The 23,841-nt window shown below is 36.9% G+C and overlaps 1 protein-coding gene across 1 annotated transcript in view; it reads left to right on the plus strand.

Annotated features, from left to right (window-relative positions):
• NUP153 (nucleoporin 153) overlaps nt 1-23,841 on the plus strand; it is a 79,268-nt gene that overhangs the window by 35,570 nt on the left and 19,857 nt on the right. The window contains exons 6-14 of the mRNA XM_080658281.1: nt 3,770-3,886; nt 3,980-4,024; nt 4,134-4,190; nt 6,527-6,673; nt 9,482-9,531; nt 9,811-9,937; nt 21,092-21,226; nt 21,859-21,960; nt 22,978-23,065. Of these exons, the coding sequence (XP_080514407.1) occupies nt 3,770-3,886; nt 3,980-4,024; nt 4,134-4,190; nt 6,527-6,673; nt 9,482-9,531; nt 9,811-9,937; nt 21,092-21,226; nt 21,859-21,960; nt 22,978-23,065 (868 nt within the window). The remainder of the gene's footprint in view (nt 1-3,769; nt 3,887-3,979; nt 4,025-4,133; nt 4,191-6,526; nt 6,674-9,481; nt 9,532-9,810; nt 9,938-21,091; nt 21,227-21,858; nt 21,961-22,977; nt 23,066-23,841) is intronic.

The raw sequence follows: 23,841 nt of genomic DNA on the forward strand, positions 1-23,841 counted from the left end.
GTCAGAGAAAGAATTCAGAGAACTGGTCATAAGGTGGCTGAAAAGAATGGAAGACAAATTCGACAATATGTCTAAGAACCAAGAGAAAATGAAGAAGAACCAAGAAGAAATGAAAAATGACATCGCTGCTGTAAAGAACTCAATAGAAAGCATCAAGAGTAGACTAGAAGAAGCAGAGGACCGCATCAGTGAGCTAGAAGACAAGGTAGGAAAAAATTCCCAAGTAGAGCAGCTTCTAGAAAAAAAAAAAATTAAAAAGCAGGAGGAGAGCCTAAGGGAATTTAGAAGCTCACAGAGTCCCAAGCAAAATGAACCCCAAAAGACCGACGCCAAGGCATATTATAATTAAACTGGCAAACACCAACGACAAAGTAAGAATCTTAAAAGCGGCCAGAGAGAGACAGAAAGTTACCTACAGAGGAACCCCCATCAGACTAGCGACTGATTTTCAACAGAAACTCATCAGGCTAGAAGGGAATGGAATGAAATATACAAAGTTATGCAAAAGAATGGTCTGAATCCAAGAATACTGTACCCAGCAAGGCTATCAAACAAAACTGAAGGTGAAATCAGGAGCTTCACAGACAAAAAAGGACTAAGGGAATTTATTACCACCAAACCAGCAATGCAAGCAATGCTAAAGGGTCTGCTGTAAAAAACAAATAGGAAGTGAAGAAGGAACCCATGGGTAAAGAATAAAAATGGTGACAAATAAGCACCTATCAATAATAACTTTAAATGTAAATGGATTAAATGCCCCAATCAAAAGACTTAGGGTAATGGACTGGATAAGAAAACATGACCCATATATCTGTTGCCTACAAGAAACCCACATCAGAAAAAAAGAGCACACAGACTGAGGGTGAAGGGTTGGAAAAAGGTTTTTCAGGCGAATGGAAATGAAAAAAAAGCTGGGGTATCATTACTTGTATCTGACAAATTAGATCTCAAAGTGAAGGATATAATGAGATAAGGAAGGCCACTTCATAATACTGAATGGAGCAATCCAACAAGATGAAATAACTGTGTTAAACATATACACACCCAATACAGGAGCACCCAAATACATAAAAAATAACTCCTGGAGCATATCAAGGGAGAGATTGACAGCAACACAATCATAGTAGGAGACTTTAATACCCCACTATCACCATTGGACAAATCCACTAAACAAAAAATCAGCAAAGAAACATCAATCCTAAATGACTCACTAGACCAGATGGAATTAATTGACACCTTCAGAACCTTTCACCCCAAAGCCACAGAATATACATTCTTCTCAAGTGCACATGGGTCATTTTCAAAGATAGACCATATGTTGGGTCATAGGCAAAGTCTCTTCAAATTCAAGTAGATAGAAATCATATCAAGCATCTTCTCAGATCACAGTGGCATAAAACTGGAAATCAACTACAATAAAAACAATCCAAAAAATCAAACACATGGAACTAAACAGCATGCTATTAAACAATTACTGGGATACCAGAGAGATCAAAGAAGAAATAAAAAAGATCATGGCAACAGATGACAATGAAAACACAACAATTTAAAAGCTATGGGACGTAGCGAAAGCAGTCTTTAGAGTGAAGTTCATAGCTCTACAAGCCTACTGCAATAAACAAGAAAGAATGGTAATAAATTACCTAACCCTACAACTCAAAGAGTTAAAGAGTAACAAGAAAATCCCAGTGTAAGCAGAAGGAAGGAAATAATAAAGATCAGAGCGAAATAATAAAGATCAAAATATAATATTGTACATTAAAAAACCCGAAATACTGTATCAAAAAAATTATTAGACTTAATAAATGAATTCGGCAATGTATCAGGATACAAAATTAACACCAAGAAATCTATGCCATTTCTTTACACCAATAGTGAACTTACAGAAAGAGAGACTTAAAAAGCAATCCCATTTATTATCACACCAAAAAAATTAAGATACCTAGGAATAAACTTAACTAAGGAGGTAAAAGACCTATACATGGAAAACTACAGGACACTGAAAAAAGAGATTGAGGAAGACATAAACAGATGGAAGAACATACCATGTTCATGGATTGGTAGAATCAACATCATTAAAATGTCCATACTACCCAAAGCAATCTATAGATTCAATGCACTCCCCATTAAAATACCAACAGCATATTTCACAGACCTAGAAAGAACTCCCCAAAAATTCATCTGGAATAAAAAAAAAGCCCCCGAATAGCCTCAGCAATCCTCAGAAAGAAGAACAAAGTAGGTGGGATCTCGATACCAGATTTCAAGCTGTATTACAAGACACTGTTCTCAAAACTGCCTGGTAGTGGCATAAGAACAGACATATAGACCAATGGAATAGAATAGAGAATCCAGATATAGACCCAAGGCACTATGCTCAATTATTATTTGACAAAGGAGGCATGAACATACAATGAAGTCAAGACAGTCTCTTCAATAAATGGTGTTGGGATAATTGGACAGATACATGCAAAAAAATGAAACTAGACCACCAACTTACACTATACACAAAAATAAACTCAAAATGGATACAGGACTTAAACGTAAGACTGGAAACCATAAAAATACTAGAGGAATCCACAGGCAGAGAAATCTCAGACATATGCCGAAGTAATTTCTTCACCGATACCGCTCCTAGGGTAATGTAAACTAAATAGAAAATATACAAAAGGGGCTACATCAAAATAAAAAGCTTTTTTCCCAGCAAAAGAAACCATCAACAAAACAACAAAAAAGCCCACTGTATGGGAGAACACATTTGCAAATGTTATCACTGATAAAGGTTTAATCTCCAACATCTACCTCGAACTTATACAACTTAATAATAGGAAGATAAATGATCCAATAAAAAAATGGATAACGGACCTAAATAGAATCTTTTCAAAAGAAGACAGAAGGAAGGCCAAGAGACATGAAAACATGCTCAAAGTCACTAATTGTCCGAGAGATGCAATTCAAAACGACAATGTGGTACCGTCTCACCTGTCAGAATGGCAATCATCAACAAATCAACAAACAAGTGCTGGCGAGGATTCAGAGAAAAAGGAACCCTCATGCACTGCTGGTGGGAATGCAGATGGTGCAGCCACTGTGGAGAACAGTATGGAATTTCCTCAAAAAACTAAAAATGGAACTCCCATTTGACCCAGTAATCCCACTTCTAGGAATATATCCCAAGAAAATAGAAATACCAATTTGAAAGAATATATGCACCCCTATGTTCATAGCAGCACAGGTCCATAGCTAAGATTTGGAAACAGCCCAAATGCCCATCAGCAGATGAGTGGAGTAGAAGTCGTGGTCAGGGTACATGCCTGGATTGCAGGCTCGGTCCCCCAGTGGGGAGTGTGCAGGAAGCAGCCAGTGGATGTTTTTCATCTGTGTTTCTCTCTATCCCTCTCCCTTACTCTCTCTTTAAAGTTAATACATTTTTTAAAATATTAGGGATAAGTAGTTCAAGATAATGCTGGAATGTTTTACCAGTTTAATTTTTCCTATTTAATATAGCTGGGAGAGCTTTAGAGTAGTGCATGCTATAGTACCATATTTTTTTCATTGTAAAAGTAATTTCTTAGGCAGAGATAATGGATTTTCAATAAAGGCATAAAGAAAAAAATTTGAATATGTAATTAATGACAGTACTCAGAGATAAATTGTTACATTAATCCTGTTTTGCTTTGGACACCATTCAATTTTGTAAATGTTCTCATTTTCTGAAAAAGGTTTAGAGTTTACAGTTCCAATAAATAATATAAGTTTTACCTTATAGGTACCATTCAGAAGACAGATGAAAGCTAAACAAGTCAATGCAGAATACTATGGTGTGACTAGTTCAACAGCTCGGCGAATATTGCAATCTTTAGAGAAGATGTCAAGCCCTTTAGCGGTAAATGTTTAAAATCACAATTAATAGCAGAAGTGTAACAAAATTTGAGTTCAATGAAACGTCTTAATTTTGTTATTGTTTAAAAATTAACAGGATGCAAAAAGAATTCCATCTGTTGTTTCTTCTCCACTGAATTCTGTAAGTTGACTTTTTAACATCTTAAAAAAGATAGATTTTTATATATTGGTGATGAAAGTTGTATTTTTCAAAGTTTGCCATCTATTCTAATAGTATTTTATTTCTTCAGCCTCTTGATAGGAGAGGGATAGATACCACCACAGATTTTCAGGCCAAAAGGGAAAAGGTAAGGCTTTTTTAGCATTTATTTGTGTAAAGTATCAGCGGCTTTTTAAATTATTTTTATTTTTTATTGATTTCAGAGAGGAAGAGAGAGAGAGAAACATCATTGATGAGAGAGAATCATTGATCGGCTGCCTCCTGCACACCCCACATTGGGGATCGAGCCTACAACCTGGGCATAATGCCCTTGACTGGGAATCGAACCATGACATCCTGGTTCATAGGTCGACACTCAACCACTGAATCACGCAGGCCGGGCAGTATCAGCAGTTTTGTTTTGTGTATTTTTAAGTTAGGAAATAGACAAATTTAGTTGATATTCATAGGAAACGTGTTTGAAAAATAAGATTTTAAGAAATTGCACATTTTTGCCTTTTGTGAGGGACTTAGCACAATGCTATATGTAGTAAGTGCTCAGTCATTATATTTTGGTTATTTGGCATTTCCACCTTTAGCATCTTGGCAGTCTTTATAAGTAACTTTTACGTTTTGATAAATAAAAATAGGAGTGAACAGAGCTTGAAGTATTCAGCAATTTTAAATTCAGTGAACTGAAGCGCTGACTGAACATAGTTATCTTTGCAAACTTTCCTTATTACCAGACATTATGTCAAGCCTATTGTGTGTAATAGAATTTCAAATTGGCATCAGTCAGCCAAAAATACTCTTCAAGATATCAGAGGTATTAAAACATTATGATATAGCTTATATATTGAGAGCCCTTTTTAGTATATTCTCTTTATTAAAATTAGTTTTGGAGATTACTGTGGAAAAAATAAAATGCTTGAGAGTGTTTAAAAGATGTAAATTTTGTTAGTTATATTTGTGGCTAGTTAACTTCAGGGGAAGCAGATTCCCAGATCCTTAGTTGTAGAAGCATTTACTACAACACTATGTTCCCTCAGAAGTAATTGATTGAAATTGTCAAAACTCTCTGAATTAATTTGGGGACTGTATTTGAGATACTGGTAAAATAGAATTATTTTTATTAAAATTCTAATGCAGAAAAGAAAGCTAAAATTGAGTGTTTTCCTTGAGGTATTGTTGCTTCTCCATTTTTAGAATTATCTAGACATTTGTAATCAGGCAAGAGAGGGGACCCATTATTATCTGCTGTGGTGGGATTAATCCATTAGCTGCTTTTCTCAGATTCCTATTTTATATCAGTTGCATAAAAAGAAGTAAGTTTTAAAACTTATGCCATAATAGAAGTTTTCATCAACAAACATTTTTATTAATGGTTGCATGTAATACCAATAAAGTCTTACTAATGGCTGTTAAGAATTATAATGGACAGATACAATATTGTAGTTCATCTTTCACAGATGTAATCAGAGTTGCAGGATCACACTTGTGATGAGGATTTAGGGAAGAAGTAGTAACCATACAGAGGCTTTGCCTAGGAATTCAGTGCTGTTCACAGCTGCTGTTGAGGGAAAGGACTGTATTTATAGTATTACAATCTTTGGACAGAGTCGATGCTCTAGACTTTATAGTCTTCTTAAACCAGTGGTTGGCAAACTGCGGCTCGCGAGTTGACTAATGAGTTTGCCGACCACTGACCTAGACTCTCGATTCCAATAATTACAGGCTGTTGTTGTTCCTTGTGATTAAGCCCCTATCCCAGTGGTCGGCAAACTCATTAGTCAACAGAGCGGTAAACTGCGGCTCGCGAGCCGCAGTTTGCCAACCACTGTCTTAAACCAACAGGATTTTTACTGTGTTCAGTGTAGCAATAGATTGTTGACAAAAAATACTTGGGTTCTTAGACAATAAAGCCAGTTCACTTTAAGATTTGGAATGCTTTACTAGTTAGACTTAAATTGTAAGAATTTCATTTGGTTTTTAAAAACAATAAAGTTAACTTGGACAGAGATTTGCTCACATTTTTAGCAATTAAAATATTTTCATTGCTGGATTAAAAATATCTAGCTGAAGAAAATTTAGATAGTAATTTGGGGGGAAATGTGGCAAAATCAACTTTAGTTTATATATTTGAAATTCATCCTATAAAACCTTAGATTTGTGAAACAGTTTTGAATATAATTCCTATTTTGTGTGTGTGTACGTGTAGTCATTAAGTCTGGAATAAATTAGTCTGAAATTATTTTGGAATTTTATATATATGTAGGTGTATAAATAAACAGAGACGCACACATACACACACCTTTGGTTCTCTTACTATCAGTTTTCTTAGTATTTGTTTGCATTTACTGGGTATTTCTTTGAGAAGTACTCATAGTCTCTAGGTCACATTAACTATTGTGAAATAATTTTTTGCTATGTATCACCGATAATGTATGAAAATGAAGGTTTGTCTGATTTCTTTTTACCTATAAGGTGGTCTGTCAGTATCCCCCAGTTCAGAGGCTCATGACCCCAAAGCCAGTATCCATAGCAGCAAATCGAACTGCTTATTTTAAACCATCTCTGACCCCATCTGGTGAATTAAAGAAGACTAATCAAAGAATAGATAAAAAACACAGTGTGAGTATGTGTTTATTTTCACTAGTCTTTGAATATTGATTAAATTGAATAAGAATAAATAATGTGACATATAAGTACTCTACCATTGCAGATCATACCTACAGTTTGTGAATTAGTGATGATTATGAATTGGGACACTTTAAAATGGCTGGCATCATAATCAAATCCCAAGTTAGTGTTTACTAGTAAATACTAGTATGTACTAATGCTTAGATTAAATAATTTTGTTGGATTTGCTTTTTATGTGTGCCTTTTGTGTTTGTTGGACTACCTGAAAATAAATTTTAGACATCACATCTGTTTGTCTCTGAGTACTTTGGCATGCGTTTTCTAAGTACTTTCAAGTTTTTCAATTACAGTTTACATTCAGTATTGTTTTAGTTTCAGGTGTACAGTGTAGTGGTTAGACAATTATATGCTTTACAAAGTAATCAACCTGATATTTCAGGTCCCCCCCCCCCCCAACCCCTTCAGCACCATACATAGTTACTTTAATACTATGCTGTACTTTACATCCCCATAACTATTTTGTAACTACTAATTCGTACTTCTTAATGCCTTCACCTTTTTCATCCAGTCCCCCAAACCACCCTCCCCTCTGGCAACCATCAGCATGCTCTGTATCTATGAGTCTGTTTCTATTTTATTTGTATATTTTTTAGATTTCACATATAAGTGAAATTATATGGTATTTGTCTTTCTCTGACATATTTCACTTAGCATGATACCCACTAGGTTCATCCATGCTGTAGCAAATGGTAAGATTACATTCTTTTTTTATGTCCCAGTTAATATTCCATTTTATATATGTATCACAACTTTATCTACTTATCCATCGATGGGCACTTGGGTTGCTTCCATATCTTGGCTATTGTAAGTAATGCTGCATTACCCAAGAGGTACATGTATCCTTTCTAATTAGCATTTGGGGTTTCTTCAGATATATACTTAGAAGTGGAATCACTGGGTCATAAGGCAGTTACATTTTTAATTTTTCAAGGACCCTCCATACTGTTTTTCCATAGTGGCTTTACAACAGTCTGCATTTCCACTAATGGCACGAGGGTTCCCTTTTCTCCACTGCCTGGCTAGCACTTGTTTCTTGAGTTAATGATGATAGACATTCTAACACGTGTGAGATGGTATCTCATTGTGGTTCTAATTTACATTTTTTTGATGATTAGTGACGGTGAGCATCTTTTCATGTCTATTGGCTGTCTGTATGTCCTCTTTGGAGAAGTATCTATTCAGATCCTCTGCCCAGTTTTTAATTGGGTTGTTTTTTTGGTGTTGAATGTATGAGTTCTTTATTAATTTTGGCAATTAATCTTTTTCTATTTAGTAGGTTGTTTTTTTGTTTTGTTGATAGTTTCCTTTTCTGTGCAAAAACTTTTTAGTTAGATTTCCATTTGTTTTTTTTCCTTTGTTTCCCTTTCCTGAGGAACTGTGTAAGAAAAAATATTGCTAAAAGAAATGTCAAAGATGTTACTAAAAAGAAGCTGATCTAGTTTTATTTATTTATTTTGTTTGCATGTATATATCCAACTTTCCCAACACCATTTAATGAATACTGTCTTTACCTCATTGTGTTCTTGCCTTCTTTATCATATATTAATTGTCTAGATAGGCATAGATTTCTCTATTGCATTCCATTGATTTTTGTATCTGTTTTATGTCAATACCATGCTGTTTTGATTAGAGTAGCCTGGTAAATATATCATTGATATCAGGTGGCATGATACCTCCAACTTTGTTCTTTTTTTCTCAAGATTACTGTGGCCTTTTGGAGTCTTTTATTCTAGTTTTGTGAAAAAACACCATTGGTATTTTGATAGATTGCTTTGGGTAGTATGGATATTCTAACAATGTTAATTCTTCCTCTCCATGAGCATGGCATATGCATCTATTTATTTGTATCTTCAATTTCTTTAATGATACAATTTTTTGAGTACAGGTCTTTTACCTCTTTGGTTAAATTTATTCCTAAATATTTTATTTTTTTGATGCAGTTGTAAATGGGATTATAATTTCTTAGTTTATCAGTTCTAGTAATTTTTTGGTGGAATCTTTAGAGTTCTCTGTAGTATCATGTCATCTGCAAATAATGACAGTTTTACTTCTTTCCAATTTGGACGCCTTTTATTTCTTCTTACCTGATTGTTGTGGCTGCGACTTCCAGTACTATTTGAATAAGAGTGGTGAAAGTGGACATCCCTGTCTTCTAGTCTTCAGATGGTTATCTAGGTTGATTATTTTATAATTTAGTTATAATTTTGATGTGCTTCTGGGAAGAGGTAAGATTCTGAGAATCATTTCAAAAGGAATATCCTTATAAATTTACACATTTAATATGTCATAACAAGAGAAGTAAATGTAATTTTGTGGTTGGTGAGTGTATTAACTTTGTATAGTACCATTTTGTTTAAAGTACATTTGTACTCAGTGACATTTTATGTGCATATGTAATCACATTAATGCTTAGTTACAATTCAGAAGGCTGGCTCTAAGTTGCAAATTTTAGGATTCATTAACTAAACACCCTCAAATTCCTGATTCCAAATATTAAAATTCACAGATAGGATGGTATTAAGAAAATTATGGGGGTGGAGGTGAGGCTGGGGATGGTGGAGGGATTGAGCAAAAAAGAGAAAGAACACATTGACAGGGACAACAGTGTTGTGATTGCTGGTGGCAGAGGTGGTGCAGGTTGAAGAGGGTATGGAGGAATAAAATAAAAGGGCATGATGGGAAAAAGTAAAAAGAAATTTAAATATGCCAGCGTTTAAATACGGTTTCACTTTTTTCTAGACTGGATATGAAAAAAGTATGACACCAGGACAAAATAGAGAACGAGAAAGGTAATGTCATCTTTATAGCAAAACTTCTTTGTACGTAAATTGTAAGTTCTGTATGTGATTTTTATGTGCCTTTTGGAAAATTAAGACAGGTTAAAAATAGAAACTTTATGCACAAAGTATTCATCAGCTTTTAAAATCACATTCAGCTGTACATTTTTTATTTCTTAGCAGTGCTAATTTTTGGGTATTCTGTTAGTTACCGAATTATGAACCTGAGTAATATATCATTTGTTTTGATTTTCTTTTTTCTTTCTTTCTTCTTTCTTTTTTTTTGCTTAGTGGTTTTTCTTACCCAAATTTCAGTATGTCTGCAGCCAATGGTGTACCTTCTGGAGTAGGTGGTGGAGGAGGCAAGATGAGACGAGAAAGAACACGCTTTGTGGCAACTAAACCTGCAGAGGTGGAGGTAGGGTTATATACTTAACACTCTTGATGTTTATTGAAAGCTTTGGTGTGTTGAGGTGGTGAGAGGAGATCTGGAGGGGTGGGGTTTAAGGAAACCAAACACAAAAATAACCTGTCATTGGAACAGTTCCTTCAAAGTGTGTGTGTGTGTTTAATACTACTAGGCTTTTTAAACCACCTTCACTGTGGAAACACAGAAAACCTAATGTAGTACTAAAAATTTCATGGGTGTCATTAAAAAGCCATAATTCTTTTTTAAAAAACATGTTTTCATTGATTTTTAGAGAGAGGAAGGGAGAGGGATAGATAGAAACATCAATAAGAGAGAGAGACACATATTCGGCTGCCTCTTGCATGCCCCCTATTGGGGATTGAGTGGACAACCTGGGCATGTGTCCTGACTGGCAATCAACCAGGGACCTTTTTGTTCACGGGTCGACACTCAACCACTGAACTACACCAGCCAGGCAAAAAGCCATAATTCTTTTAGTAAAAGAATTACAATTGAAATTACTTGACTTTTAGAATATTCAATGTATATTAAAAGCTAATATGCAAAGTTTCCCCTTGGGAGTTCTTTTGCTCGCTATGACGTGCGCTGATCACCAGGGTAAGTGTGGAATGAAGGGAGGCCCTGGCTGGCAGCCGGAAGGCCTTGATCGGCCCTGATTGCTGGCCAGGCCTAGGGACCCTATCCATGCATGAATTTCGTGCAAGGGGCTTGGCCCCCGCCGCCACGGTGGCTTCCTCCTTGGCCCTCACCTGCCCCAGTGGCCACCTTGACCCTCCCAACCCCGGCTTCATCCGGAAGGTTGTCCGGAAGGACATTGGTCTAATTAGCATATTATGCTTTTATTATTATAGATTAGGTTTTGCCAGTTTTTGAAACTTATATAAATGGATTAATATGGTTTGTATTCATCTCAATTGCCCTTTTCATATTACTTGTGAACTTTATCAGTGTTGTGATAGATAACGCTAGGTTATTTAGTTTTACTATAATATGTTTATCCAGTGTGAATATTTACCACAATTCATTCTGCAGGGTACATTTGTGTTGATTCCTAAAACATGCTAAGGGGAATATTTATGTACTTCTCCCTTGGCACACCTGCAGCATTTGCTCTAGGCTATTTTTGTAGGAATGGAATTGTTTGATTACAAGGGATGATATACATCTTCAAATACCTTAGATGTTGCCTCATTGCTCTTCAAAGTAGTTTTATAATTTAACATTCCACATGACAGTAGGTAGATCTGCTTTTTCTTTACCTTTATTAGCACTTGATTTTGTTGGTTTAAAAATTTTTACCAATGTGATGGCTGTGAAGTGGCATGCCATTGGAGTTTTAGTCTGCATTTTGTTATTTACTAGAGGTGGGGAGATATTTTTTTGTGAATTTCTTGGCCATTTGGGTTTTCTCTTTATTTTTTTTCCTGTTGCGTTATTTCTTTTATTAGGAAGAGTTCCTTATATATTCTGAACATAAAAGTTTGAAAAAGAGGGACTTATTGAAGATTGGTTAAATTTTTTTCTATAGGGTGCTCTATTTGTTTTCTACTTGCTTTGAGTTGAATGCAGGTCTCATTTCAGTCTTCTTATAAATGAATTTCAGCCTAGCTGGATCATTTAAGTTTTGATACATAGTGCTTTCATTTGTCATTTGTTTTTTAATTAAAATTTCATTTGTGACTTTCTCATTGATTCATGACTTTCTCAGGAGTATATATTTAGGTTTTTAAACATGCGATATTCTCTTAACAGTTTCTGTTGACTGTGAAATCATGCTTTGATTGAAATTGTTGAATGTACTAATATTAATTTTCTTCATGTCTATTGCAAAGCCTGGGAAATCTTTTTCATTTTTTCCTTATCTCCCCTTTTCCTTTTTAGCAGTTTTGTACTTGTGCCTCTCTCCAGAGGTACAACTCACCAGAATCATGACTTCTTTGACAGTTTGGACTTTCTGTCATATAATCTGTTTTGTGATATCTGTGCCAGGGCCCTTGGTTCAGTTACTGGTGTTGGGGCCTGTTTTTTCCCTTAGAGTCTACTTGTTGCTCTGCTGGGGTGTTGTAGAGAGAGGGAATGTATTAATGTATTCTACTATCTGAAAGAAAAAGCCTTGAGTGCCATTAATTGTATAGTGTATAAAATGTAGTATTTTCTTAGCAAACCAGTTTTGTCATTAAAGCACTTAATTACATTTAAGAAATGGGTTGTCTTACCATATATCCATAAGGAAATTAATATCTGATTAATATAGCATGAATTTTTTCTTTAGACAAATTTTATATTTCTCAGTAAAATTCGTGGCCTTAGCTTTTTAAAGTTTCTTCCTGTATGACAACAATTATTAGTTTGGTTTGGTGTTTACCAAATGACAGATTTGTGAATTTTGCTTATTTCCCTTCAGTATGAACTTCTAAAGATATCATTTCTAACATATTCAGCCGAAATCTCAGGTTGATACTTGGAGTTTAATTTAGCTGTGTTGTAGGTTTGTGTTTAGTGTGACTTTGCTGTATTGAGACATTTTGGGGGAGTTAAAATTAATTTCTTTACTTTAGCCCTTATTATCTGGTATATTAACTATTAGAAACTTTATGAAAATCTTAACTTTATGAAAATCTTAACTCCCCACACCTCTTTATTACCTTCTCCCTGATCTGGGCTGCCTCTCTTCATTCCGGCCAACTGCCAATTTCACATCCCAGGATGCCTCACCCATCTCCTTTTTTTAAAAAAAAAATTTAATAAATCTTTATTGTTCAGATTATTACAATTGTTCCTCTTTTTTCCCCCCATAGCTCCCCTCCACCCGGTTCTCACGCCACCCTCTGCCCTTACCACAACCCTCCACTGTCCTCATCCATAGGTGTACAATTTTTGTCTAGTCTCTTCCAGCACCCCCCACACCACTTTCCCCTGAGAATTGTCAGTCCACTCCCTTTCTATGACCCTGATTCTATTACAGGGGTGGGCAAACTTTTTGACTCGAGGGCTACAATGGGTTCTTAAACTGGACTGGAGAGCCGGAACAAAAGCATGGATGGAGTGTTTGTGTAAACTAATATAAATTCAAAGTAAAGGAGCGGAGGGGAGAGCAAGAGAACCGGATAGAACAGCCGGATCCAGCCTGCGGGCTGTAGTTTGCCCAAGGCTGTTCTATTATATTCACCAGTTTATTCTGTTCATCAGATTTTTTATTCACTTGATTTTTAGATTCACTTGTTGATAGACATGTATTTGTTGTTCATAATTTTTATCTTTACCTTTTTCTTCTTCCTCTTCTTAAAGAGTACCTTTCAGCATTTCATATAATACTGGTTTGGTGGTGATGAACTCCTTTAGCCTTTTCTTATCTGTGAAGCTCTTAATCTGCCCTTCAATTCTGAATGATAGCTTTGCTGGGTAGAGTAATCTTGGTTGTAGGTTCTTGCTCTTCATCACTTTGAATATTTCTTGCCACTCTCATCTGGCCTGCATAGTTTCTGTTGAGAAATCAGCTGACAATCATATGGGTGCTCCCTTGTAGGTAATTAACTGTTTTTCTCTTGCTGCTTTTATTTATTTATTTTTATTTATTTATTTATTTATTTATTTATTTTTTAATAAATCTTTATTCAGATTATTACAATTGTTTCTCCTTTTTCCCCCCATAGCTCCCCTCCACCTGGTTCCCACCCCACCTTCTGCCCTTACCTCCCCCCCATTGTCCTCATCCATAGGTGTATGATTTTTGTCCAGTCTCTTCCTGAACTCCCCATACCCCTTTCCCCCTGAGAATTATCAGTCCACTCCCTTTCTATGCCCCTGATGCTATTATATTCACCAGATTATTCTGTTCCTCAGGTTTTTAATTCACTTGATTTTTAGGTTCACTTGTTGATAGATATGTATTTGTTGTTCATAATTTTTATCTTTACTTTTTTCTTCTTTTCTTCTTTAAGAATACCTTTCAGCATTTCATATAATACTGGTTTGGTGGTGATGAACTCCTTTAGCTTTTTCTTATCTGTGAAGCTCTTTATCTGCCCTTCAATTCTGAATGATAGCTTTGCTGGGTAGAGTAATCTTGGTTGTAGGTTCTTGCTATCCATCACATTGAAAATTTCTTGCCACTCCCATGTGGCCTGCATAGTTTCTGTTGAGCAATCAGCTGACAGTCGTATGGGTGCTCCCTTTTAGGTAATTAACTGTTTTTCTCTTGCTGCTTTTAATATTCTCTCTTTGTCTTTTGCTCTTGGCATTTTAATTCTGATGTGTCTTGGTGTGGTCCTCTTTGGGTTCCTTTTGTTTGGGGTTCTGTGCGCTTCCTGGACTTGTAAGTCTATTTCTTTCACCAGGTGGGGGAATTTTTCGGTCATTATTTCTTCAAATAGGGTTTCAGTATCTTGCTCTCTCTCTTCTTCTGGCACCCCCTTAATTCTGATGTTGGTATGCTTGAAGTTGTCCCAGAGGCTCCTTACACTATCTTCAAATTTTTGGATTCTTTTTTCTTTTCCAGTTGGGTGTTTTTTGCTTCTTTGTATTTCAAATCTTTGACTTGATTCTTGCGTTCCTCTAGTCTGCTGTTAGGTCTCTGTATAATATTTTTTATTTCAGTCAGTGTATGCTTAATTTCTAGTTGGTCCTTTTTCATATGTTCAAGGGTCTCGCTAAATTTATCAGTCTTTTCGAGAAAATTCTTGACAAACCTTATAACCGTGGTTTTGAACTCTATATCCAGTCGTTTGCCTTCTTCCGTTTCTTTCATTTTTGATCTGTTTCTTTGTCTCCGCATTTTCGCTCCTTCCCTGAGTTGATAGAGTAGCTTTGTGTGCTAAGTGTCCTATATGGCCCAGTCTCCCTAGTTACCTGAGGTGGACACTCTTGGTGCACCCCTTTGTGGACTGTGTGTACAGCCTTGTTGTAGTTAAGTCTTGATTGTTGTTGGTATCTCTGGGAGGAATTGACCTCCAGGCCAATTGGCTGTGAGGATCAGCTGTGTCTACGCTGGGAGAACTTCTAATTGCAAAAGCCTCTGTGCTCAGCTTGGATGGGGCGGAGTCTCAGGGCTGAGCAGACAGCCTTGACTTCCCATCAGCCCTTCCCTATGAGGCTTCTGGGTCTCAGTGTCCCTCAGTAATTGCTGCAAGCACCTCTGATAGAAAGCCGCCCTCAAGTTTCGCCTGCTGCCAGACAGTTCAGTTTCTCCCCCAATGAATCTGGATTCCCAGATTCTCGCCCAGAACTGGAGGTCAGCGCAGTCGGGAGCTTCCGCCTTCTTCCCGCTAGAGAAAGCCAGCGGCACACTCAGCAGTCAGTCCTCTCTGTGCGCACCGCGCGCGCGCCTTCAGACCTCTGCCTTTTGTGGCTCCCCTGACTTTCCGTGCGCTCCTCTCTTTTCCCGACAGTCCAGACTCCCTCCGTATGAGTCTGGGACCCCAGGGTCTCGCCCGGAACTGGGGTTCAGTGTAGTTGGGAGCTTCCGTCTCTCTCCTGCTAGAGAAAGCTAGCCAGGCACTCAGCCGCCCGTCCTCTCCGCGCGCGTGTCTCTGTACCTCACCCTTTTGTAGCTCCTCTGAGTCTCCGTGTGCCCCTCTCTTTCCTTCTAGTTGTAGAATTTCCACTCAGCCAGCTTTCCTGTGGTTCTGGATGATGTCCGTACAGTCTTTTAGCTGTAGTTTTGAAATTGTTGTGCGAGGCAGCAGTTTAGGTCTTCACCTATGCCGCCATCTTGGTTTCTCTCTTCACCCAACTCCTCTTGCCCCGAGCTCTGTTCCACATTGGAGTTACAGTCTCCACAGTTCTGAGGAGATAGGTACTAACGGGTGGCTTCCCCAAATTTTCTGCATATCGTGTGTGTGTGTGTGTGTTTAATAGATAAGTAATATATAATAAGATTGCATTTGGGGACATTTAATTGCTTGATATTGTCATGTCAGATACAGTTGTGCTCCTTACTGGTATGAATGACATTGATCAAATTAACTTCTTATGCATCAGCTTCTTTCTCTTTAAAAAGAAGAAATATATTTGGCTTATGTCTATACGATGTCTGCCATTTCATAGCTGTATGATATTAGGCCATATTATCTCCGTGCCTCAGTTTTCTTATCTACAATAATAGACCTCTACCTCACGTGAGGTAACCTATGTAAAGGTATTACAAAGATAATACATACATATATGTATCCTATATAATAAAGAGCTAATATGGTAATTATACTGAACAGCAGAACGATCTTCTGGACGACTGTCTGGATGACCTTCCAGACGAAGCCTGGGTTTGAGGGCTGGCCGAGGCGGTGAGGCCTGATACATGAAATTTGTCCAAGAGTGGGGTCCGGCCAGCTTGGGGGAGGGGACGCAGGAGGTTGGCTGGCCGCCCGCCCGCCCCCTGGTTGAATTCCCGTTCCAACTCCCAGTCAAGGGGACAATTTGCATATTAGCCTTTTATTATATAGAATAGTAAGATTTGATGATGGTTGTGTTTAAGTTGAGGCATCTCTATGCATCCAGTTATAATTTTTTACTTTCTCCCAGATTTGTGGAAACCACTTCTGATAATCAAGTCAAAATTTTGGTGACTACAAATCAAATTTAAAATTGGTTCAAGGTTACCCTGGCTGGTATGGCTTAGTTCGTTGGGCCTTCTCCCATGCACTGAAAGGTTGCTGCTTGGATTCACGGTCAAGGGCACATGCCAGGTTGTGGGCTCAATCCTCTGCAGGAGGCAGCTGATTCATGTTCTGCTCTCCCATCAATGTTTCTCCCTCTCTCTCCAAAAAGCAATTTTGAAAATCTTCAAAATAAATAAAATAAAATTGGTTCAAGGTCAATAATATAAAGAACTAGTAAGTATGTGGCTTAATGCGTTGACATGAGATACAGGTTATTCACTTGATGTGTCCTTGGTGTTGTAAAGAGTCTGAAGGGAAGAAAATAAGGCTAAGGTTGGAGATGGGAAGAAACATCCCTACAGAAATCCATAAATGAGTCTTTTGTTTCCTTTTGTCCCCCTCTCCACAGTTGATTATAAATTTCAAACAGAAGGAATGTTCAAAGAATTATGCAATGAACACATATTCTTAGCACTTAGGTTATAGTATTTTATCTTATTTGCTTTAACAAATAAATATTCATCTTATTTTTGGGGTGTATTTCAAAGTAAGTTTAAGACTTAAATCAGTATACTTACCCCTAAATACTTCAGCATACATTGCGCGAACTAAAATATTTGTTGCTTTTTAATTTAGCAAGAGTTTTCATGTAGTAAAATATAAAATTGTTAGGTGTGTACCATTTAATAATTTGACAAATGTTTACATCTGTATAATCCAAACCCCTGTTGAACATTTCCAATCCTCCAGAAAGTTTGCTCATGCTCCTTCCCAGTTAATACTCACAGCCTCCTACCCCTGGAGCAATCACTATTCTCATTTTTTCCACTATATATTGGTTTTCCTTGTTCTAAAACTTCACATCAATACAGTTATTCAGTGTGTGTTTCTTTTTGTCTGACTGTTATGAATAAGCTGATGTGGACATTTTTATACCTTTTTTGTAGACATATATTTATTTTTCTTAGGGTAGATACCTAGAAGTGGAGGTGGGAGTAACATTTTATATTCCCACCAACAGTGTGTGGGCATTTCTGTTACTGTGCATTCTTACTAGTAGTTGATTGTCATTTTTCAAACTGTAGCCATTCTGCTTTGTGTATGGTGTGGTATATCATTGTAATTTGAATTTGCATTTCCCTGGTGACTCATGTTGTATTCCTGTTTATGCCCTCATTGGACATGAGTATTATCGTCCTTTCTGAGGTCTCGGTTGAGATCTTTTGCCCTTTTAAAATTGGGTTGTCTTATTGAGTTGCAGGAACTCTTGATGAATTCTGAAACCGAATACGTTGAATGATACATGTCTTACAAGAATTTTGAATTCATTAAATTTCCCCCATTATTTATACTGTTCTTTGTACCCAAGGAACCTTTGCTTCTCCTTAGGCTTCATAGAAATTCTCCTATGTTATCTCCTGGAAGATATTAATAGTGCTTCTATGATTTTTTTAAAATTTATTTTTAAAAAAATCTTTATTGTTGGAAGTATTACATATGCCCCTTCCCCCCACCCACTCCCTCCCTACCAGCCCACCCCCCACCTTAACCACCCTATTGTCTGTGTCCGTGGGTTATGCATGTATGCATTACAAGTTCTTCGGTTGATCTTGTCCCACCCATCCACCCTCCCCCGCCTTCCGTCTATTCAATATTTCTATGTCTCTGGATCTGTTTTGTTCAACAGTTTGTTTTGTTCATTAGATTCCACATATGAGTTCGATCATATGATCCTTGTCTTTCTCTGATTGGCTTATTTCGCTTAGCATTGTACTCTCCAGGTCCTTAAATGCTGTCTCAAAGGGCAAGAGATCAGTATTTTTTACTCCTGCATTCCATGGTGTAAATATACCAAAGGTTTTTTATCCACTTGTGTACTTGATGGGGGCTTGGGCCATTTCTAGGTCTTAGCTATTATAAATTGCACTGCTATGAACATAGGGGCGCATACATTCTTTCTGATTACTGTTTCTGGTTTCTTAGGATATATTCCTAGAAAGGGGTTCACTGGATCAAATGGCAGTTCCATAATTAATTTTTTGAGGAGATGCCGTACTCTTGCATAATGGCTGCACCACTCTGCATTCCCACCAGCAGTGTACTAGGGTTCCCTTTTCTCCACATCCTCTCCAGCACTTATCATTTGTTGATTTGTTGATGGTAGCCATTCTGACAGGTGTGAGATGGTATCTCATTGTCGTTTAGATTTGCATCTCAGATGATTAGTGACTGAGCATTTTTTCATGTCTCTTGGCCATCTATCTATATGTCTGTCCCCTTTGGAGAAGTGTCTGTTTAGGTCCTTTGCCCATTTTTAAATTGGATTGTTTGTCTTCCTTTTGTTAAGTTGTATGAGTTCCTTATATATTTTGGATAATAATCCTTTATGAGATGTATCATTGCCAAATATGTTCTCCCATGCAGTGGGCTTCCTTTTCATTTTGTTGATGGTTTATTTTGCTGTGCAGAAGCTGTTTACTTTTATGTACTCCCACTTGCTTATTGTTGCCTTAGTTTTCTTGTTCTTTTCGAAAGCTGCCTTCTTTTGGGTTAATTGAATGTTTGTTAGAATTCCAGTTTAATTACTTGTTGGCTTTTTATCTCTGTCTCTTTGTTACTTAGTGGTTCCTCTTGGGATTATCCTATCTAATAAAGAGGGAATATGCTAATTGACCCTCACGCTGTCGCAAAGATGGCGGCACCCACAGCCAATAAGGAGGGAATATGCTAATTGACTGCCACACCCTCAAAGATGGTGGTGTTCACAACCAATATGGAGGAAATATGCTAAATGACTGCCACGCCCTCAAAGATGGCGGCGCCCACAGCCACAAGGTGGCGGTGCCCAGTCCTCTCAGCCCTGATGGGGAAGCAGGCGCGCGGAAGGCTGGCCCCACCCACAGGTGGGCCCAGCTGCTCCACATGCCTGCCTCCGGAGTCCGCCAGTCCTCTCAGCCCCCCAGGCCGGCCTGAGGCTCAGGTAACCATTGTCTTATCCCCTCCATCCCCTCCGAGGCTTGCGCTGCTGGCAGTGGCAGCAGCAGAGGTGTCATGGGGTGTCGCCTTCCCCTGATCGCCTGGTCGCCTCCCATCCCTGAGGGGTCCTGAACTGTGAGAGGAGGCAGGCCTGAGGAATCCCCCTTCCAGTGCATGAATTTTCATGCACCGGGCCTCTAGTGATATATGTTATTCTTACATTCTACTTTGTGTTAATTTTGTACCACTTTCTGTGAAAATTTAAGAATCTTGCTACTTTATAGTTTTATTTACCACCCCTCTTCCTTGGCATTTTATTGCTGTTATTGTTATATGTATTACATTTAGATAGTCGAGAAACCTATCACATATAATTTTTGCCTTACACAGTTAAAGAAATTAAGAGAAAAAATGCGGATTTTAAAAAAATGTTTGCTCCCTAATTTTACATTTCTTCCAGAAATCTGAGTTTCCATTTAGTATCATTTCCATTCATCCTGAAGAACCTGTAGAGCAGATTTTATGGCAACAGATTCTCGTAGTTTTCTTTTCCCTAAAAGGGTCATTATTTTTCCTTTTTTGGGTGGTAGGGCTTGACTTTTTTAACTGATTTGTGATTTATGTATACTGAACTTCATCTATTTGAAGTATTCAGATTGTTTTAGCTGGCAGTGAACTCCCTCCTCTGTGCTGGGCAACAGCTGAAACTCTTTAGTCTTAGTTGGCTACTTGATGTCTGGTCTGCCTTACAGGCATTTAGTTTACAGTTCTGCCAGAGAATTGACAGTTTATATGCTGACTTGGGGAACCCTTCTGTGGTTCTTCAATCCTGTATCTCCCTTCATTTTCTAACTGTTGTGGTCACCTCTCTGCCTCTGATTTCTCAGCCAATATCTTTGCAGTTTTCTTTCTGAATTTCAACTATCCATTGTCAGCAACTCATAAAGAGAACAAAAGAAGCTCACCCAGTGCTGTTCTTCCAAGTGTCTTATCCCCTCCAGTTTCTGTTTGTTTGTGGTTGCTCTCCAGTGTTTTCAGATAGCTGTTTTTAATCATTTGTCCAAAGTTTATAATTGTTATCTGTCAGAGCATTGGTGAGATATGAACTACTCCACCATTAGCAGAAGTGGAATTATTTTTTGTCTGTTGTAAATGTTAGTCATTTGAGACTTGGGGTGGCCTTTGCTATATTGGGGTAAAAACCAAGGCAGTTCACCAAAGTCGTTAGTACTGACATTTATTAAATGCTTGCTTTACATGCCAGAACAATGCATAGCTTTGTGTTTCATGTTAACATCACAACTATGGTATATTATTTTTTCCTAATTATCACCATTTAGGAAATTGGTATTGAGGGCAGTTAGGTTCACAGAGTCACATGGCTGGCTTGTGGCAGGGATTCAAGTCTTGTTTAGTTTATTTGATTCAGGAGCTCACATTGTTAACATTGCATGGTGCTACCTTTTTATTCTAAAGTTGCCTGTAATTATATAAATTTTACCTGAAAACAACAGAGAAAAGAATAACATGAAAGATGAACTATATAATTTTAAAACATACTGTATTCTAGGAAATGGAAGTACCAGTATTACCGAATATCTCTCTACCCATCACCAGTTCTTCACTGCCTACCTTCAATTTTAGTTCCTCGGTGATTACAACTTCTCTATCACCAATTAGTCCTGCACAGTCATTAACAAATAAGGTATAAAACCATTGTATAAATAGAGATGATTTTTTATTTTTCTTATTGTTTATTTTAAAAAACCTAGTATCAGTTTAAAGCTATAATTAATTTTCACTATAGAAATCAATAACTCAGAGTAAGAAGATAAAAATGAAAATGGTGTCTTGGTTTTTAAAAAAAGTGTACATTATAATGGGATTTGTTATAATGAGTGTTCTTCAATTCTTATGCAATGCATTAAAGAGATGTTGTTCCCAATGTTTGCAGTTAAGATACTTAGTGTATAAGAATAGATTTATGTTTTTTATTTTTCAAGTAGGATTAATGTCTTTAATCTGTCCCTGAAATTTTTATGCTTTTGTTTTGGCTTTTAATTCTTCTGCACATAGCTTATAGATGTTATTTTTCTTCTTTAGACAAATATCCATGCCTAAAATAGTGTATACTCCTCTTCCAATAGGAAGCCAGATTTTATAGCAGTTACTATTAAGTAGTTTTCAGAAGTTAAAAAGTGTTTGTTTGTTTTTAATCTAAAGGGGGGATTTGGCTTCTTTGGAATAAGTAACTTGCTTAAGGTCTGTCTTATTGTCAATTTCTTTTCCTAAAAAGCTCTTTTTGTATATATTTTTTTTAATGATTCGGAAAAACAGGTACAAATGACCTCTCCTAACAACACAAACAGTCCCATGTTTAGATTTTCATCTCCAATTGTAAAATCTACAGAGGCAGATGTACTACTACCTCCATCATCTGTAAGTAGCAACCAAGGAATATTTCATATTTATTGATTTCAAAGACATACTGTATTTTTATCAAATTTAAGATGCCATCAGTGGTAAGAAATAAGCATTATTTTTCTTCCAAGTTAAAAACAATTAAAATGTTCAGAAAACTTGAATGAGTGAACACATGTATTTTTCACTGTGTGCATATACACATACACACACACAAGCATGTGCATTTTCTCTTGTACCATTTGAAAGTTAAGATGCAGACTTGTTAATTACCTTAATACTTTCCATGTATGCCCTAAGTAAAAGAACATTCCTTTGCATATTCACAGTATAGTTATAACCACAAAATTTAATGTGGTATAATAATAACAGTTCCTATTCAGATTCCCCCATCGGCTCCAGATTGTCCTCTAATTGCTGCTTTGTTTTCTCTTGGCCCTAGATACAATTAAGATTAGAGACTAATCGATTAAATCATAGTGCATTTAGTTAATGTTTCTTGAATTGTCTTTAACCTAGGTAAATTTTGGATTTTTATGTTCCATAAGATATATTTATTTCTTTATAATAGAAATCAGTATTTTGGGTAAGAATAATAAGTTCAGCGTTTAAGTTGCCCCACTCTTATTTGGCACATGTATTATTTTGACCTGTTGCTCTCTGTTTTTTACTCTGTCCTTGTTTTCTGTCAATTGGATGTTCCAGGTCATTTGTAGTTCCCCTGCTGTGTGCCTGAAATCTGTCTGTTATCCAAAAAGTTTCAAACTTTTTATTAGAAAAATGACATTTAGAAACCCAGACTTGGGCATTAGGAACACGTTGTTTATATACTGCTTTGAAAGAAAAAATTGCCTTAGAGGTTAAAAATGCTGCTGTTAAACTATGACCCACAATTTATTACAAGAAGCATTCAAAATTTTAAAGATGATAAAATATGGAAAACTGTGAATCTTAGAATAAGTGAAATTCAATATATTTTTTCACTTGGAATTTAAAGAAGCTCTATATTTGAAAGGATAACTTTTTTCTTTGCAGATCGGATTTACATTTAGTGTGCCTGTTGCAAAAACAGTAGAACTTTCTGGCTCTAGTACTGTTTCAGAACCAATTACAAGTAGTGCAGGTAAGTAAAAATGTTTCATAAATTTTTACATAAAAATAGTTGCATGCATTAGATTAATATTTCAAAATTTTTTCCCCTTTGGCAGTTCTAATAAGTGCTTTCATTTGAATGAAATTTGCTCTGAAAAGCAAACACGAGCAGTCAACCATAAAAAAACAAATCCTCACTGGAGGATATGTTTTTATTCATTTTAGAGAGGAATAAGGGAAAGGGAGAGAGAGAGAGAGAGAGAGAGACAGACAGACAGACAGATATTGATGTGGGAGAGAAACATCAGTTGACTGCCTCCCATATGCATCCCAACTGGGGATTGAAACCTTTTCGTGTATGGGACAATGCTCCAACCAACTGAGCCACTGGCCAGGGTTAATACCAGCCTTTTGACAATGTTTTTTAGTAATTATTCTCAGAGATACTTAGCTCCCTAAATGTAAATGTTAACAGTTTAATTGTGAGGGGGATAGTCACAATAGCAAATTTACCTATTGTCTTTTTTCAGTCAAATTATATTAATGAAGTCATATAAGAAATTCAGTAGATTACTTCTCTAGGTTTACTGTTCAGTTCACAGCATTTTTATGTATCAGGGTTAGCTGGCCTCTGCAAATAGTAATACATAATTTCTGAACTCAAGTCCTGGCCGGGTGGCTAAGTAAGTTGGAGTGTTATTCCACACACCAAAAGGTTCCGGGTTTGATTCCCAGTCAGGCACATACCTGGGTTGCAGGTTCCATCCCCAGTCAGGGTATGTATGTATGGAAGGCAACCAATTGATG

Source organism: Plecotus auritus (genome assembly GCF_963455305.1).
Source record: "Plecotus auritus genome assembly, chromosome: 2".
In the NCBI taxonomy this organism is placed as follows: Eukaryota; Metazoa; Chordata; class Mammalia; order Chiroptera; family Vespertilionidae; genus Plecotus; species Plecotus auritus.